Here is a 17,039-nt window from a genome sequence, read left to right as displayed (position 1 = left end):
ATTTATTTCTCTTCTTCACATCGGCTATGTACACAGGATTTAACTGTTAAGTGCAAATACAGTTAAAAAGTATTCACTTCCACTTAGAGTCCTTGTACACAGATTTACAGAAACAATATCCTGAGATCTCCAATTTCATAGTCTAACATTATAAATTCCAAGTATGAAGCCTTTCTATTATAAGCACAAACCAGCAAATTGCAAGAGCGCCTGCATTAGGAAATAAAATCAAAAGACAGTTTTAAAGTCCTTAAATGTTCTCATGAATAAAAACACGGCTTGCTGTGACACAGTACACATATATAGTAATAACAACAGTAATAGTTAAAAAAAGCACAGCTTGAAAAGTGTGTGTGTGTGTGTGTGTGTGTGTGTGTGTGTGTGTGTGTGTGTGTGTGTGTGTGTGTGTGTGTGTGTGTGTGTGTGTCAGTCAATGGTACAAAAATTGTAAAAGTGCAAAAGCATAACTAAGGACATCGTCAGGGGTCTGTCAGTTTTATTTTTTGAAACTCTGTATATATTAAATTATGTTCAAATGTAAAGTGATCTGAAAGACTTGAAGCCAAATAAGCCACTAAGGGAATGTTTTGTCTGACTAAGGTCAATATTTATTGTTAGAAACTGAAAGTCGAACCTAAGCTTATAATCAGAACCAGTGTTTATGCGTCATTCGCAGTTGTCTGCACAGTCTTTTTTTTTTTCATGTGCAATTTTTATGATAAAATTTGTTTTTTAATAATTTTTTATGCTATTTCAAACACTTCAAAAGCAATAAGATTAAATTGTTTAAATTTATGGAACTGTACCAGAACCCTGACAGGCATAAAAAAAAGTGAAGCAAACACAGTACCAGCCGCTTTTAAGCAGCTTTTCCTACAAAGCACATGTTACAGGACCTCCTCCCCAGGAAAGTAAGCATGTCCAAACAGTTAAAAGTGGTTATGCTCAGAAATATTTCATTTGTACCCTCTAATTCTTTTATATTGTTTAAGTAGGACAGTCGAAAAATGTGGTAGGGAATGAAGCAGATGACCATGATTAGCGCAAAGCACAGGCTCTTCAGCTGAGCTCCGAACTCCTGCTGAAAGGTGCATCCCTCCCGATGCTTCTTGTATAAAACCCATAGGACATTGGCCTGGAAGGCTGTCAACACAATGGCAATGACTATAATCAATATGCTTGTCAGGTAGTTCAAAATCAGAACAGATTCTATAGATTTTCCAAACTGGAAGCAACGAGTGGCATTTTTGTCATGGTCTTTGCCATAATTAAAATGGATGATGCAAGGGACAGTGATCAGCACAATAATCCACACCAGAAAACTGATAATGCATGCATGCATCCTGTGAAAGGACACCACCTGGCAAGCTTTCTTGTAGAACGTCAACAGACGGGTGATGAGGATAATCACATACAGGACAAAAGACATGTACATGTGGATGTGGATCATGCTGCTGGTTATTTTACACCATTCATAGCCCAACTCCCATTCATGAACTGCGTAATAGTAGATTCTGAAGGGAACCGTTAGCAGGAAGATGAAGTGAGTGAAGATCAGGTTGAGTACGGCAATTGACGTGGTGGAAGTTGTGGTGGATTTCATGATGCGCATCATCATGGTAAGGCTAATTGTACCACTGATCAGGACCACAGTGTAGATGACCAAGAGGGCTGTGTGGTACTCTTCTAGTTCATCTTTCTCTGAAACTGAGGGTGTGGTCATTGTTGAACTTTGGTTTGGAGATAGTGTGGTCCCATTTAATGTCGAAGTCATCCTAAACAGAAGAGGAAATTGAGTAAGAAAGAGTAAGAGACATTAGAACAGGAAGACAGGCAGGTGTGAAGAGTTAGTGGAAATGAAGTGTATCCAAAAATGATTAAAAACGGGTGTTATAAAAAGAGAAAGAAAACACAAGGCTGTATTGAAAAAAAATAAGAATGACTGATTTAATGTATTTTAAGGGCTTGTTTGTCTTCGGGTGATGAAACAAGACTAAAAACATGTGGCTATGTCACACACCAAACATGTTAGTAAGACTAACTAAAAAAGGTATCTCAAGAATTAAGAAATACAGATAGACCATTTAACCAATAATGGAACCACTGAAGGACACCATATGGTCCACATTAACCATTAAAGGTAGAAACGCAAAATGATGACTCCGCGGGGGTCTAAGGTAGAAAACCAAAATGACTGCTCTCCGGGGGTCTAAGTGTTAAAGGAGCACCACAACACTGGAAAGAACATGATGAGAAAACACAAAGTCCAAGCCAGAGATACTATCGTTTATCAGTGAACTTACTTGCGCTTCGGTCAGTGAAGAACTGTATGCCGAGTACTCTTCTGTGTGTGCGTGTGTCCTCTGGAGTAGATCACATTATATCCAGCAGCGGTATGTTCACAGTGTCGCAGAGGAAGAGAAAAGCTGAGAAAAAACGGATTCTGGTTGAGTGCATTTGCGCATATGCCTTTGAATGCGCGCATGTGTGTGAGAGAGAGAGTAAGAGTGGAAGTTTGCCAACGTTCGGTGGAAGTTAAGGTTCTGAAAATGAAGCCTTTGTGAGCCTGCGTGTGAGTGTTGTAAAAAACCACCATCTACTTTGCATACTGTGTCAGAAACAGGAGGTTGCTGTAAACACATGTCAGCACACAGGAACACAGGGTTGCTTACTTCCTCATTTTTCTCTAAATGCACTCTTCACTTTGACATTTAAAGTGAAATATAGACGATAAGAAGTTGTTGTAGTAGGATGCCACTTCGAATAAATTAAGAAATTCAGTAATTTGGGGAATGTAGTGCTTGTGTCCTGTATAAAAAATTGTGTGTGGTTTACCAGATGACCGTAGATAGAGACAGTTAAAAGCACTGTGAAATGATTAGAGTATTCGCAAAAGCAACAGATTAATGCAACATATTAGGCATGCATGTCAAACAAAAAAGTTTATACTTTTTCACTTTAATGTTCTTGCATCTCTTACACCTTAGGAAGATAACAACTTGTTGTCGATTGGAAGAACACAGTTAAGTCCACTAGTATTTGGAGTGTGGCACAGTTTGTGTTTTTTTTTTCTTCTAAATTCTGCCTCTGTACACTAACATAGTGGATTTTATATCAAACAATCAAGATGTGATTATAGTGCATACTTTCAGCTTTTTTCCAGAAAAGTTTAGCCAAAGTATTACATTAATATTTTAGGAATTACAGCCATTTTTATACACAGCGAAACATTTTCAGAAGCTTTAAAAGTATGTGCACACTTGACTGGTAAGTAATTTTGTGGTCAAGTGAGGTCTGCTTTATTCCATCACATGTTAAACAGAAAAATGACCTAGCACTGAAATTTCATTTGGTAGGCATTCACTGGAATTCTTTATATAAGGGTCATCATTAGGATGAAAAAACAAAATAAAAAGATCGGAGAGAAAGTAGAAAAACTTTGGGAGTGGACAAATCAACAGTGCGCTACGTTCTTTAAAATAAGGAATTCTCTGGTGAGCTCAAGATACCAAAAAGGCCTCAAAGATCGAAGAAATCGGTTGGAGTGGCTGAGCTGTCTAAGTTCAGAAAAAACTTTCACAAGGGTGAAAACACAAAACAAGCAGAAGCTGAAGGTGACTGCAAAATCTCAAGGGAGGGGTGATGGCATGTGGCAATGTCTGGGTGGTGGGGGGGGGGGGGGGGGGGGGGGGGGGTGTTCTAGAGTTCAGAACAGTTAATGGTTTGTAAATAATTATTTTTTGAAACCAGTTATTAAACAAAGCTGAAAGTCTGCACTCACATCCTAACACCACTCTGCTGTAGAGAGGCAGTATTTGGCATCATCCAAATACTTTTGAACCTGGTTACAACTTTGAAACATTTGCTTTTGCGCTTGCTAGACAAAGTCATCTACTTGCTTATTCAAAAGAGAAGTTAGTCAGGATGTGGTAATGCTAGCTGTGATGTTGACAGATTTATTTAGTAACAACAAAGTGCAAAGACAAGTTACAAGTCATATGACATATACAGCACATTGTATATTGTGATTCCAACTAATATCATAGGAATTTATAAGCTTTTGACTTTGCACCACAGTTGCAAAGATGTCAACATAAAAGATCCAATTAACACCACAGTCCACTTTACTAAACAGGAAAACACCTTCGCATCACTCCGACCACAAGCTTAGTGTGCATGCTGCAAACATTTACCTACCAACGCTGTCCAACATCGATGGTTTTTTAAAGGTTGGTTTATTTGATCCTGCGTATAACCGCACACAGTAAACATAGAATTTGTTCAGTTACACTTTTGCCACAATTAATACTGTTATATTCTGATTTAGGTTTGCGCTTATTTTAAGAACATTTACCTCATCTTTTATTTTTTTCTAGTTAGCTTTAAGTCCAACTGATGTCTATTTTTGAACAAATGTAGCTCTACTGCACTACTAGTGCATAGAGGGCCAAATATTAAAGTGTTCAATCGTTTGTTTTCATTGCAAAAAGAACCCTTGTCCTAAAAACTGTTGCCCCAGCCTTTTTGCACAATTACCCACCAACTTCTGCACCTTCCTGGCCCTGATTCTGCCAGAGATGTTGACACCACACTCCATTAGATGTTAAAGAACCTCTCGTCACTCCTTAAGAATTCCCTGTCAGTTTGATTTTTGATTTTGTTTAAATAGGTCATCTTTACTAATATGCACTGTTGCGAAGACAACCAAACGTCTAAAATGATGGAAAAAGTCAACAATTTGCAACTCAAGTTTTCACGCGACAATTAAATTCTCTTAAACACACGTTTGCACGCCAATCCTTCAGTTTTATTGATACACACGTAGTCAAAATAAGTTAAAACATCCCTTTTCACACTAAAGAAACATACATTTTAGGCAGCGTTATGAAGTCTCATGTTACATACTTTCACCAGACCATTTATCGTAGCAGCATGAAATCATGAAAAAGCAGAATAACACACACAAAAGCATTTGTTTGCTTTTTGCATGCGTTTCATAAATCAATTATCATTACTAATGCTTTTCCCTCATTTGTTTACACGATTTAACCCTTTCAGAGAAACATGTACAGAGTAAAATATTTAAATGTGACAAGCAACATGTGGCCAAAGTTTTTTCTTACTGAGGTACAGTCCCATTGTATTATGTTGCAAATCAACACCCTCATCAAAAACCCAATTCACAGTCATATTTGCAGCAGCCTATTACAAATTCACAAATGAAACTAAGACTGAGTGCATTTGTACCAAAGAACACAACACAGTACTGTGCAAAGGTCTTAGGCCACTCTGCAAAAAAAGTATCGCATTATTTAGGTTCCTAAGATTATTTTCCATTTTGTCTATTAAAAAAATTAAAACAATATGACAAAACATAAAACATATCTGAAATAAGACAGTTAAATAGGTACACTGATAAGTATCGTGTTTAAGACACATGGTAACATTTACTAGGGGAAGTGCATCTTGCGTTGCCTCCACAGGACGAGTCTTTGTGAAGTGAGAACATGTGTAACCACACTCAGCAACATGAGAAAGATCGTCATTGACATCACTATCACATAGTGACTAATGCTGTAAAAGACAGAGGAAGCTTAGCATGTTTTCGATGCATCGCAGACACCCAAACAAGAGATTGATAAGACATGGTTTTAAATGCATGTCCAAGTTTCATTACCTTGTGCCAATGTCCAACCAGCTGCCATAGTCCTGCACCATGAAGAAAAAATGCTGAGGAGAGCAAGAGTGAGTTAAAATCTATTTGAGCCTCATGTGCAGTTTGCTTAACAGTGGACGAGAGAAAGTCTTTTATAAAAGATCAACATTAAACCTGCATTACCAGAGCCATCAAGTCAGAGATAACCAGGACGATGAGGAACAAACTGCAAAATAAAAATAAGAGAGATTTAAACATTAAGGAGCACACATTGGTCAGTGCATTTAAACCTTTTCATGCACAATGAAGGAGGAACTAGAAGATCCTGGGCCATTTACTATAGTTATTTTAGATGCCTCAAGGTTTAAGAGTCATGTCTAACAAAGCAAACAGAACGTACTTTAACTCTACAGACAGAATCAGATCAGTGATTCAACGTTTCCAACAAATTCAAAGAGTTAATTCAAGAATCAAAAGACTAAATTTATAATTTTAGATGAGGAAGCGAAGCGTTACCTCCTTGATGATAGCTGTGTTGCAACTTGGATGGTCTCAAATGTACACATAACTATGATGAATGGAATGATAACCTGGAAGAACAGATGACAATTTAAGGAAATGCAGGATTCTATTAAATGACTCGAAATAAACACATTATTATATAAACTCGTTTAGACGTATGATGCTAAAAATTTCTATTACAAATCTGTCTGCCTAAATTCTCCGTACAATAAATGTAAAAAAAGATACAGAAATTAATGGGCTAGGTCATGGCTGTTAAAACAAATTAACATGAGCGAAAAAGAAAGGCAGGTTAAACCGTATTTAAGCTTACTTCTCAAGCAGAATATGAATAGATCATGACTTGTCATAATGTGCAAGACTCCTTCCCCTTTTGGGGAAGCACAATACATATCACAAAAAGGAAATGTTTAAGAGTACAGTACCTTCCACATCATCAACCCTCCCATTATGAAAGGGTTGAAAACAGTGAGGAAACAATAAACAGATGCTGGGTCAAAACTAGGCAAAGGGAAACAGAAGTACACAAAGTGACTACAGACACCAGACTAGAATCTTTAACTTTTCAGAGAAGAAAATGGACCTCGTGTTGTAGAATATACACACTAACGTACTCTATGTTTGGTGCAAAACATATAGTGCATAGAAAAGAAATTTGTCAGAACTGACTTTTTTTTCTTATCCCCTTCCTGTATGACACTCTCACACTCACACAAAAATACTATAATGCATATACCTGTTTATGGACGCAATGTTTCCTGTGCCAAAAAATGCTGTTATTATAAAAAATACCTGAAGAAAAGGTGAAGTCAAGGTAATGCCCAATGTGAGAATGAACCAAGTTGATTTTTTTTTGTCCGATTGTACACTTTAAACATAAAAAACTTTTATATTACATTTTTAATACTACATCTTATTTGATCAAATCCAGCCTGAACATCACCCACAGACTCTAATGAGCCCAATGCGCTTCTGTGCTTCGGCGAACTAACATTGTTGCGAACTTGCGACTGGTCTTAACAAGGATACAAAAAAATAGGACCTTCGGATGTCATCCAGCTTCAGCTGTCGAATCTTGGTGATGTCGATGTTTGCAGAGAAATCGATGGTGGATAACTGGAGGAAAAAGAAAAAAAACATGCATGTCTGTAAACTAGTGGTGCAACGGTACAAAAATCTCACGGTTCGGATCAGATCGGTTTTAAGTCACGGATCGGATCAATTTTCGGATCAGCAAAAATAGAAAAAAAAAAAAGACAAAAATTCAACTCGCCATTTACTTTGCCTATTAAAAAAACATTCAACTGAAGACTCATTCCACGCACTTATATAAAAACAAATTAAGGTGCAATATGGACATTATGGACCATGCTGGGCATCCTCTGCATCCTCTGCACACGGCCATAAACAACCAGAGGAGTCTGTTCAGTGACAGGTTGCTTCTCCCAAAGTCAAGGACCAGCAGACTTAAAAAGTCCTTTGTCCCACACGCCAACAAACTGTTTAACTCCTCGCTGGAGGGGAGAGGGAGGGGAAACGGGGACAAAGGAGGGGCGAACAAGTAAGCTGTAGTGCCTTTTCACTGTGCAATAGTTTTTGTTAATAACCAACGGTGTAATAGACTCACAATACTTGAAATGTGCCGTTCCCTTGTATTCTTATTCCTATTTATTCTTTTTATCCCTTTTGTATTCTCTGTGTTTATATATATGGTATATTTCTGCTCACATTCTGCAACTTCTGTGGGTGCTGTGCTACTGGAAACTGAATTTCCCGGAGGAACCCACCCGAGGGATAAAGTTTCATCTAATCTAATGTGATCTATAGGGCAGTACAGGGCCACTCCGCTGTGATATAACGAGCGGTCATGGTCACGTGGCTTTCCGTTGCCCTGGAGGTCCACCCATTTGTAGTTTGAGCAACAGAAGATGCCTGGGACAGTTCAGCCATAACTTTAAACTTCTCCTGCTCATACATGCTTGGAACGATCTTGTCACACTGAAGTGGACGCGCAACGAGATATCATAGCGTGGCTCAAGCACGTTCATCACAGTTTAAACCCCTTGTTTTGCACAACTAAACACCCCAGTAGCTTTTGTAATAGCTTTAGCCCGGTCGGATTGGTCAGCAAAGGGCTGCTTAAATGCCGCAAACTCCTTTGCTCTGCCACTTGGACCGCTAGCGCTGGCCATAACTACCGCTTGACAGACTGACCACGCGCACCATACACATACCTTTTTTTTCTTTTTCGAATCTTTGGATCACGTGCGTACCGAACCGTGGAGTGGGATCAGTTCGGATTTCGGATCAACCGTGATCCGTTGCACCTCTACTGTAAACCCGGCCACAATGAGACATGGACTTTAAGACCTGTGTCTTTTCTTTCCTGCAATTTGAATTTTCTGTGTTCTCTCTAAGCTCTGTTCATTCTCATCTCTTTCCCCTCATCCTCAAACTGCTCATAGCAAACAGCCTCTCCCTTAGCCTGGTTCTGCCAGACATCTCTTCCTGTTAAAAGGGGGTTCTTGCTTTCCACGATTACTGAGTGCTTCCTCATGTCAGTTGACTGCTGAGGTTTTCTTTCTGAGATTGTATGGTTTTTACCTTACAATATAAAGCTCTGTGAAGTGGCTGTCGTTGTGAATTGGAGTTATATCAGTAAAATGGAAAATATGACCTTCACAATTAAATACATACATAAATGATAGCTTCCCAAAGCTTTTGGTTTGCAAAAGTTTTCTATTACAAAGGGAAAAACAATGGCTCTACCTCTTGCCTACCAGACATGCCCTGAGCAAGCAAGGCTTCCTGTTCGATGTTAATCCACACAAACATTAACCAGGATAACACAGGGGGGAACAAAGCCTCTGACCTGTGAGGGAGACAAAAATAGAAATATCATTTTACAGCTTTGCTGCGGTGGTGCAACTCTGCACAAGACACAACTAAAGCATCAATGTGTTGTCCTACCCAGTGCTAAGCAGCAGGTAGGTGGAAGTGAGAGACAAGAATATGCTGAGGAGTCGATGAAAAAGTCGTGTTGAGCTCAGCAAAGGAACAAATATAGAAGATGCTGTAGAGAGAAGAGTTGTCAGAGGTTACTTGGGTGTCAGCGATATGACGTTTTAACGTCTTTTGAGGTATAGCTTACGTATGCGATCAATATTTAAAAAGTAAACCATTCTAGATCCCAAGTATCTTGTGGCCACTTGCAACCAACCCACCTAATGTGCTCCAACTTATGATCTGATTAAGAAGGGGTAGGCCCTGTTTCTGTTGCAGGCTGGAGTGTGTGAGGGATGGCACGTATGCACACACAGCAACAAGGAGCATCTGCCGGGTTTGACAGGTAATTAATCAGCATTAGCAAATGCAGTAACACACACAAAAACACATATGCCCACAGTGACATGTACCTGTATGACAAACTGTGGTCTGTCACCGAGGTGCAGCGGTGTCCTCCGTCGAGATGACCAGAGGTAGCAAGCTGAGGTGAAAAGAGCGAGCAGACCTGCACAGGTACTGAGTTGACAAACAGGATGTGTTACTGTACTTTCAAAAACATGGATAGTTTGTACACACAGCTCGTTGTGGAAAGACGGTATTGTGTAGCAGTTTAATCATTCCTCGTTTTCAAATGTACCACTTTCAAATTTCCCGTCTGTTTATATATAGAGAAAGTAACCATCGTGGGACTTTAACTTTTAACAGTAAGTCTATTCAGTTTCCTTTAACTGGGGGTGGATGCTCGTGGCTCCACAGTTTTTTGGGGTTTTATATTTGAATATTGTGATGGATATTTGCATCACTAATATGATGCAGATTCCAGTCACATTTTATCTTCCTGATCTGTTTTGCAGATGTTCTAATTTACTGAAACTCACCTACCTAACCTGGCATGAATTGGGCTCTCAGTTTTTTCCGTGATAGGATATTGCGGTAAATATTCAGATAAATATATACAAATAAAGGAAGTACTCACACCAGATGTATGTTAGGTTCTCTACCCACAACAGGCATGAGGGGGAAAGCAGCTAGACACAGACAGCCCACAAGCCAGCTCAGTGAGCGTGACTGCACCGAAACAGAGACAAAAAGAAATGCTGTCTTCCACTTTGACACATTTACCATTGTGTATCTATATTTAATAATTACCTTTATAATTATCTACTGTTTTAGGCAAGCAGTACCAATAACACTCTAGTTATAGACACATAAGAAGAATTAGAATGGCTAGACATTTCTTATTAATGATTAGGCATTTTTTGTAACTCTGTTTACTCATAATATATATATCTATAAATATATATATGTAGATATATATATTATTGGAGAAACAGTGCTGTCCATAACCAAAACAGGGATGGATATTAAAAACAGCTATAACACACATTTTCCTGCTTTTATCTGGCTAATCTGTAAATTACCTTAGCCTTGCCAAAAAGCCCCGACAAGAAGGGCCAGAGAGAGAGAACAGCCAGCCCTACAGTCAGCACGGCGCGATGGAAGAAGCTCACCACCTGGGGGCAGCAAAAATAAACAGCCATGCAGCATCCAGGTTTATTTCTTACAGTTAATGATACACAAGTGAAATTTTGTGCACTTATGCAGAAGGATGCCTTTAACACAGCAGATTTAAAGACACCTACCAGCAGCTCAATCCCAAACGCCACCAGCACAAAATAGCCCAGACATTTCCACAGTGGGAGAGAAGGGGCTGTCTGAATCAAATCTCTCAGAGTTCCAGACCTAAAAATAGATCATTGAGGGGATTACTTTTTCCTGTCATAAAAGGATGAGATGAAGAATAAAACATCTCTTTATCCCTTTTACATAGGAGAACCATGAATGCATAAAACGCCAGTTCAAAGGATCTAATTAGCACTTCACTCCACCTGAGCCAGATGTGCATACAAGCCTGTGTGAGGCTAATTAGATCCAGTGAAAAGCTGCTGTATTCACTGACTGATGTGATCCTTTTGCGTGTGTTTTAATATCAGGGTTCTGTGACTATAGTAAATATACAAATTATTGTAAATTGACTGAATGCATCTGAACAAACTTGTTTTGTACATTTTTTAAATCCAGTTTGCATTATTTTGAACGTGTCTTTTACTTACTCTTTCAGAACAGAATACCACACAGGGATAGGCAGCAGGCAGTAAATATAGTAGGTTATGGGGCTTCTTTGAATAAGCAGGAAGAGTGTGATCACCACTGCCACACACGTGCACAGCCTTGCCAAGTTACGGCCAGGAATCTGCACACAGGAGAAAAATACCAACTTAACAAGACATTCGGGTTGTGCAGACTTGTTTGGGTGGAAGGCATCTTGAGGGATTACAATCTACTGTATATCCTAACCTGTTTAGTGAGATTAGGATGTCTGTTGAGACTCGCGTGAGTCTTCAGTATGACTAAGACGACATATGAGGTCCAGCCTACAAATCCCAGCACCACACTGCAACCGAGGAAGAATCGGTCGTAGGTGTGGTAGTAAACCAAGCCTTCCAGAGAGCGAGATATCAGAGACTGGCACAAAGAGATCTGACAAGAGACAAAATAGGGGGACAAAAACCGCTTAAGCGGAAGAAAACATACGATGGAGAAAGTAGCGATAATGTAGAATGCATTTACTGTAGTTCATTTAAGTTAGACTTTAGTTTATGAACACAGGTTCAGTAAATGTTTAAATAATTCATCAAAGTATCAAAATAAATCTAGAAATTGGCTTTGCACGTATTGTAAAAGTATGATTAGATTTAAAAGCCACAGACCCCCCCATACTCACAGCATCCTCGTACTTCTCCAGCTGAATGAGTATTCGGGCCTTCTGGGTGAATTCTGCTTGTTTTGACTCAGTCAGGAGTCTGGGAAGAAAGAGGGTGCAAGATGGTGCAAAACAGATGAAGTGTGTGAAAGTGTGCAATTTAAATACGGCCATGAATATGTGGTTTGGTTAGTGGACACATTCTTGGCCTTCGTGCTGCATAACCTCAGAAGTTAATCTAAATGTCACATTGACTGATTTTTAATGGGTCAGCAAAAGAATTTACTGTGAAAGTACAAACCCCGTCTCCAGAAACGTTGGGATTTTTTCCAAAATGCAATAAAACCCCCCAAAACTTTATATCTTCAGAGGAACCAGATTAAGCAGGGTAACTGATTGGGTAAAGGTAAATTTAGAAATCACCACAAACTCGGTCTTTGTGGGTTGTGGTTCATCCCTTATTTCCTTATGTGTTATTCATGAGAGAATTGCTCCAGATTTCAAAAGAAAAGATTTCTCAGTGCACTATTGCAAAGAAATTTCTTCAGACATCTATAGTATGTACCACTATGAAAAGATTAAGAGAATTCAAACCATTTCTCACACTAAGGTCAAGACTGAAACCAGCTTGAGCCCTCAGGCTACACCGCCTTAGAAACAGTCACGCTGCAGTGATATAAATATATAAATATAGCCACCGGGGCTCAGAAGTACTTCAGAAAACCACTGTCACTTAACATAGACCCACATCCACTAATGCAACTTGAAACTGTATTATGATTGAAGGAGGAAGTCAAATGTCAGTTGCATAGAGCTCTCTATGTCAGGGTTCACCTCAGAAGGACAGAAAGACTGTGTCATTGTGCGCTATGCACAGATAAATCCACATTTCTGTGTTTTTGGAAAACAGCGCTGAGTTCTCTTTGCCAATGATGAAAACAACTATCCAGATTGCTATCAGCGAAAAATGCAAAAGGATCTGTGATGATACAGAGGAGCATCAGTGACCACAGCAGGGCGAGCTGCATCTGTAGATACCACTGACTGAGGCACAGAGCGCTGCCTGTTAGGATCTATTTCCTACAGACAACATGACCGCAGGTTAAACCAAGTAAAAATGAACAAAATTTCTAACTGGAAAACTACAACACTCAGTTAAAAAAAAACAACAGTAAATATGTCTCAATCCCAACTTTTGTGTTTACTGTGTTGCACCTGTCAAATTCAAATGTTGGTACATTTACAAAAAACAATTAAGTAGGTCAGGAAATCTTCCAACATCTTTGTACTTTGGTCACTTGAATATATGTTCACGTGAATTAACATATCACAGATTTGTATTTTTTAACTTCCTAGGACCTGGCATCCACATATGTGGACATCACATTTTGGGTTGTCTAGACAAAAATACTAAATTTTGCTCTACAAGGGCCTGATATCCACTTACGAGGACGTTATACTGCTACTGTTCTATCAAAATTTAAAACAAATGTCTTCATATGTGGATCTAATTTTTCTCAGAAACAAAAATCAGTAAAAAAAAAAAAAAAAAAAAAAAATAGATTGGTAATTCTTTGTTTTTACATTCATCAGGTCCCAAACAGCCCAAATAGCTAAGAGAAATTAAAAATGCATGCCATGAAAGAGTTTGGAGGTTAAAAACATTTTAGAACATATCCCAACTTTTCTGGAAATGGGATTGATATAAAAACACAGCATTTACGTTACAAATACTTTTGTTTCTGCCAATTAATTCTTTGCAAATGACTCTTTTAATCTATTCTCTTTACACTATCTATGAGGTCACAGTAAACACAACAGGCCACGGTGAAAAGCAAATTCATGTTCTTCTGATTGGATTTTTGTTAGAAAAACATCAGTTAGTTACTGTACGTACTGGTATGGGGTGAAGAGAAAAGATAAGGTTGTCTCCTTTTTCTGCATCATTTTCATCTACAAATAAACACACACAGTAAAAACACAGCTTTACCATCAGTTTAGATCACAGTGTCATATAGAATAATAAAAGACATGACAGATAGTTGATAAGCATTTTGTTAGCCAAAGCAGATGCTGTTATACCTTGAACTGCTCCAGTACTTGAATAGCATTAGTGTACATGCTCTCAGCCATGAACCGCTCACTGTTGTTGAGGTAGAGAAGAGGTAACACGCCCTGAAAAACAAATACAGACAAAACATGTAACAAAGACTTGAAAAATTATTGAACATTTCCCATTAAATGGCTGATTTTGTCTCTGACTTACAACAGAGTTAACAGGAATAGGCACACCAACGAGGGAAGCCATGAGCGGAGCAATGTCAGCCTGCCAAAAAAACCCAAACAAACAACGAAGACACACAAATATTACACTTTAATACAACTGATGACAGGAAATTGTTAAAAAGTTTAAATTTCCATGAGCTTTACCTGACTGACGTCGACTCTACGAAGATGCTCCAGTTTCCAGTCTAAAAGAAACAGACCAGGACAATCATTTAGACAAAGTAAAACAGACAAACTGGAGGGTATCGGTTGTAAATTTAAATCTTTAAAAAAAAGTGTTTGAACGTACCTTGTAGGAACCCATCATTGTATGGTTGGGGTTCTGTGGCTCCCTTGGCTTTCTGAACCCCAGCTCCCCACGCCACTAAAGGGGTTAGCGTTTCAGAAGGATGGCCCGCACCGTGGGAACCTGGAGACAAACGCACACAAACATGCCAAAATAGAAAACTGTAATAGAAAACTCGCTAGCAGGCAGCAAAACATTTAGATACACAAACAAGTTTACCCCAGTTTGTCATGCCGTGGTCAGAGGTAAACACATAGGCTGTTCTGCCATCATTGTCGAAGAAGTCCTCTATTATAGACACCACTTCAGCTACACCTGCATCTACTAGACCAATATTGTCTAGGTATTCTCTGGGGGAAAAAAGACAAAATAGAAGACAAAGATGCAGCTGGATGAGAGAATGCTTATTTGGATGAATTTGTTAACACGACTAAGAACCACTGCACAACTGCCCAAAGGTTAAAAAATAAAAAAAATTAAAAATCAGCAGCTCTTAATACAAGGTTAACTACTTACTGCGACATTGGTCTGTGAGCATGTCCATTAGTGTCAATTCCAAGCAGATGCAGGAAGAAGACATTTTTATCCTCCCATAGGCTGGCCTTCAGAGTGGAGTTAGACTGTGCAGACTTAAAGAAGGACTGTTGAAAAATATTAAATAATTTTAGGCTTATTCAGGAAATCCATGTGGATCAATTCTGTAAATGAAATTCTGCAATGACTCCAAGTTGGGTTATATTTCACTGCATGACACATGACACACATAATACACATAAAACACAGTCTTTATAAAATGTGTTTTTGTGGGTAAACCTGTAGTTAATATCAATAGATCAATCATAAAATATTTTTTTATGCTAATACTTCCACTACATACTTTGACTTGAGTGAACACCCAGCTGTCTAGCTTGGATGCATCTGTGGAGGCAAAGTCCTCCTCCACTGCCGGGTATGTGTGGGTATACACATGGTCCCCACTAGCGCCTGAAATAACCAAAGGAAACACGTTTGCTCAGATATGTGATTTAATGTTTTTTTTCTATTGTGTAGATTAATGGTTCTGTTTGTGATGCTTGTGTACCTTTGGCAAACATAGGTAGGATATCAGGGCTGCCCCAGCACCAGGTGTGTCTGCTCTCATTAAACACAGAGTCAAATTCTACAGGATTTTCCTTCCAGCCTGAAAACAAGCACATAAATGGTCACAGTAGAATGCCACAGAGAAACACATACAATAGAGAGTAATCTCTCCAAGTCGCTGAGCATTTCTCTTCCTACCATGTAAAAAACAACAAAAAAACAAAAAACAAAAACCATCATGCACACACCTTTAGCAACTGCACTAACATCCTCATAGAAGCCAGCAATGAGAGCAACGTGACCGGGCCGAGACTCGGTAGGCACACGTGTGTGTGACACACCCCAGGTCCCCTTGTCCTCTATTATACTCCTGAAATATGGAAACAGAAGCACATATGCTTATGCAAACAGGGGGAATGAAAAGACATGCTGTAAAAATGGCATCACCTTACAAGAATAATTAAACAGACCCAAACTCCACATCAAAATTTATTTCTTTGTATTGGTTTCCTGACCTCAGGTATGGTGTCCTGGATGAGCCATTAGGGAGCAGGGTGAAGAGACTGTCTGCTCTGAGACCATCGGCCACCACTAACACCAGTCTGGAAGCAGGGGGTTCCAGGGGTGTGGAGTGGGGTGTCATGCCATGGACCAGAGGAGAGGTGAAGTAGATATCAAAGATAGAGATGAAGAAGACCACGTGGACTGTCAGCCCAATCACAAAGAAGGTGATCATCCTCATTTTGGGTGCCAAAGCCACACCGAGGAACAACTGAGGGTTTACTTGAGGACAAGCAGGGTAGATTTAATTCACTTGGAAGTGAAAAGAGGTGACTAGAAGAAGGAAAAATTAAAAAAAAAAATGGAATAGAATGAAGACAACTCACAGCCTGCATTTGCAATCAGGATTAAGAAGTTAAAGCCAATAGAAGGGGCATTAGAAGGTTTCAGAATAATATAGGCTTGTTAAGCCAAAGTATGCGGTCTTAAGAGCAGCTTAATCCTTCATTCACCATATGCCATTAAGCAACGTTAAAAAAAGGCTTTAATGTTTAATTCGGAATATTTTAATGGTCCAGCCAACTTACCACTGGTAACAAGAAAGTAACTTAGAAAAACAGGCCATGAAAAGAGTCTTACCTGCATGTAACGTCTGCGGATTTTGATCATAAAAACGGGAATAATGTTCCGTTAAAGAATGAATGAGTGAGTGACCAACCTATCTACTAATACTATTACTACTACTACAAGTTCATAGATTCACACTGCTTTAGCTTCCATTGTCACTTCGTAGATCGCCAAGAACATGCTCAGAGAACCAGACAGATCAGCCTAAAAAAAGATCAACCTAAAACCAAATGTCTCCCTGTTTAAGAAGATTACTACAAGAAATTCAGGCAGCATGAGCATTCACTTCCTTGTTGTCACTCGTTTTTGAC

At 39.1% G+C, this 17,039-nt stretch overlaps 2 protein-coding genes across 4 annotated transcripts; both read right to left on the bottom strand.

The window, feature by feature from the left end:
• Nucleotides 1–10: 10 nt before the first annotated feature.
• On the bottom strand, nt 11–2,561 carry gpr141 (G protein-coupled receptor 141). Its single transcript, XM_080864874.1, has 2 exons — nt 2,304–2,561; nt 11–1,775 (listed from the first exon to the last, which is right to left on the bottom strand). The coding sequence occupies exon 2, from the start codon at nt 1,772–1,774 to the stop codon at nt 860–862; it is 915 nt and encodes a 304-aa protein (XP_080721000.1). The 5' UTR covers nt 1,775; nt 2,304–2,561; the 3' UTR covers nt 11–859.
• A 1,480-nt stretch (nt 2,562–4,041) lies between these two features.
• On the bottom strand, nt 4,042–17,019 carry pign (phosphatidylinositol glycan anchor biosynthesis, class N). Of its 3 annotated transcripts, none has more exons than XM_080864991.1 (29): nt 16,741–17,019; nt 16,116–16,383; nt 15,849–15,970; nt 15,602–15,700; nt 15,398–15,504; nt 15,037–15,161; nt 14,740–14,870; nt 14,524–14,643; nt 14,379–14,419; nt 14,215–14,274; nt 14,031–14,123; nt 13,846–13,901; nt 11,970–12,048; nt 11,543–11,725; nt 11,299–11,438; nt 10,828–10,927; nt 10,606–10,698; nt 10,161–10,252; nt 9,595–9,700; nt 9,403–9,511; nt 9,149–9,251; nt 8,948–9,050; nt 7,208–7,294; nt 6,915–6,970; nt 6,604–6,679; nt 6,173–6,246; nt 5,840–5,882; nt 5,678–5,730; nt 4,042–5,574 (listed from the first exon to the last, which is right to left on the bottom strand). In XM_080864991.1, the coding sequence occupies exons 2-29, from the start codon at nt 16,340–16,342 to the stop codon at nt 5,451–5,453; spliced, it is 2,802 nt and encodes a 933-aa protein (XP_080721117.1). In that variant the 5' UTR covers nt 16,343–16,383; nt 16,741–17,019; the 3' UTR covers nt 4,042–5,450. The 3 variants fall into 3 exon arrangements, with proteins under 3 accessions (XP_080721117.1, XP_080721118.1, XP_080721116.1); XM_080864992.1 differs by having other exon boundaries at nt 16,116–16,202; nt 16,741–17,018; XM_080864990.1 differs by having other exon boundaries at nt 4,043–5,574; nt 16,116–16,434; nt 16,741–17,018.
• Nucleotides 17,020–17,039: the final 20 nt, after the last annotated feature.

The sequence above is a fragment of the Rhamphochromis sp. 'chilingali' genome, assembly GCF_963969265.1.
Source record: "Rhamphochromis sp. 'chilingali' genome assembly, chromosome: 18".
Taxonomy (NCBI): domain Eukaryota; kingdom Metazoa; phylum Chordata; class Actinopteri; order Cichliformes; family Cichlidae; genus Rhamphochromis; species Rhamphochromis sp. 'chilingali'.
Note: the sequence above shows the minus strand (reverse complement) of the source record. Positions and strands in the feature narration are given on the sequence as shown.

Excerpts from the sequence above, each read along its gene's own strand:
- gpr141 (XM_080864874.1), bottom strand. The coding sequence starts at position 1,774 with ATGACTTCGACATTAAATGGGACCACACTATCTCCAAACCAAAGTTCA.
- pign (XM_080864991.1), bottom strand. The coding sequence starts at position 16,342 with ATGAGGATGATCACCTTCTTTGTGATTGGGCTGACAGTCCACGTGGTC. Across the intron at positions 10,253-10,605 it reads GGCTTTTTGGCAAGGCTAAG|TCACGCTCACTGAGCTGGCT; the intron begins GTAATTTACAGA and ends GTTTCGGTGCAG. Across the intron at positions 6,680-6,914 it reads AACATTGCGTCCATAAACAG|TTTTGACCCAGCATCTGTTT; the intron begins GTATATGCATTA and ends CCCTTTGCCTAG.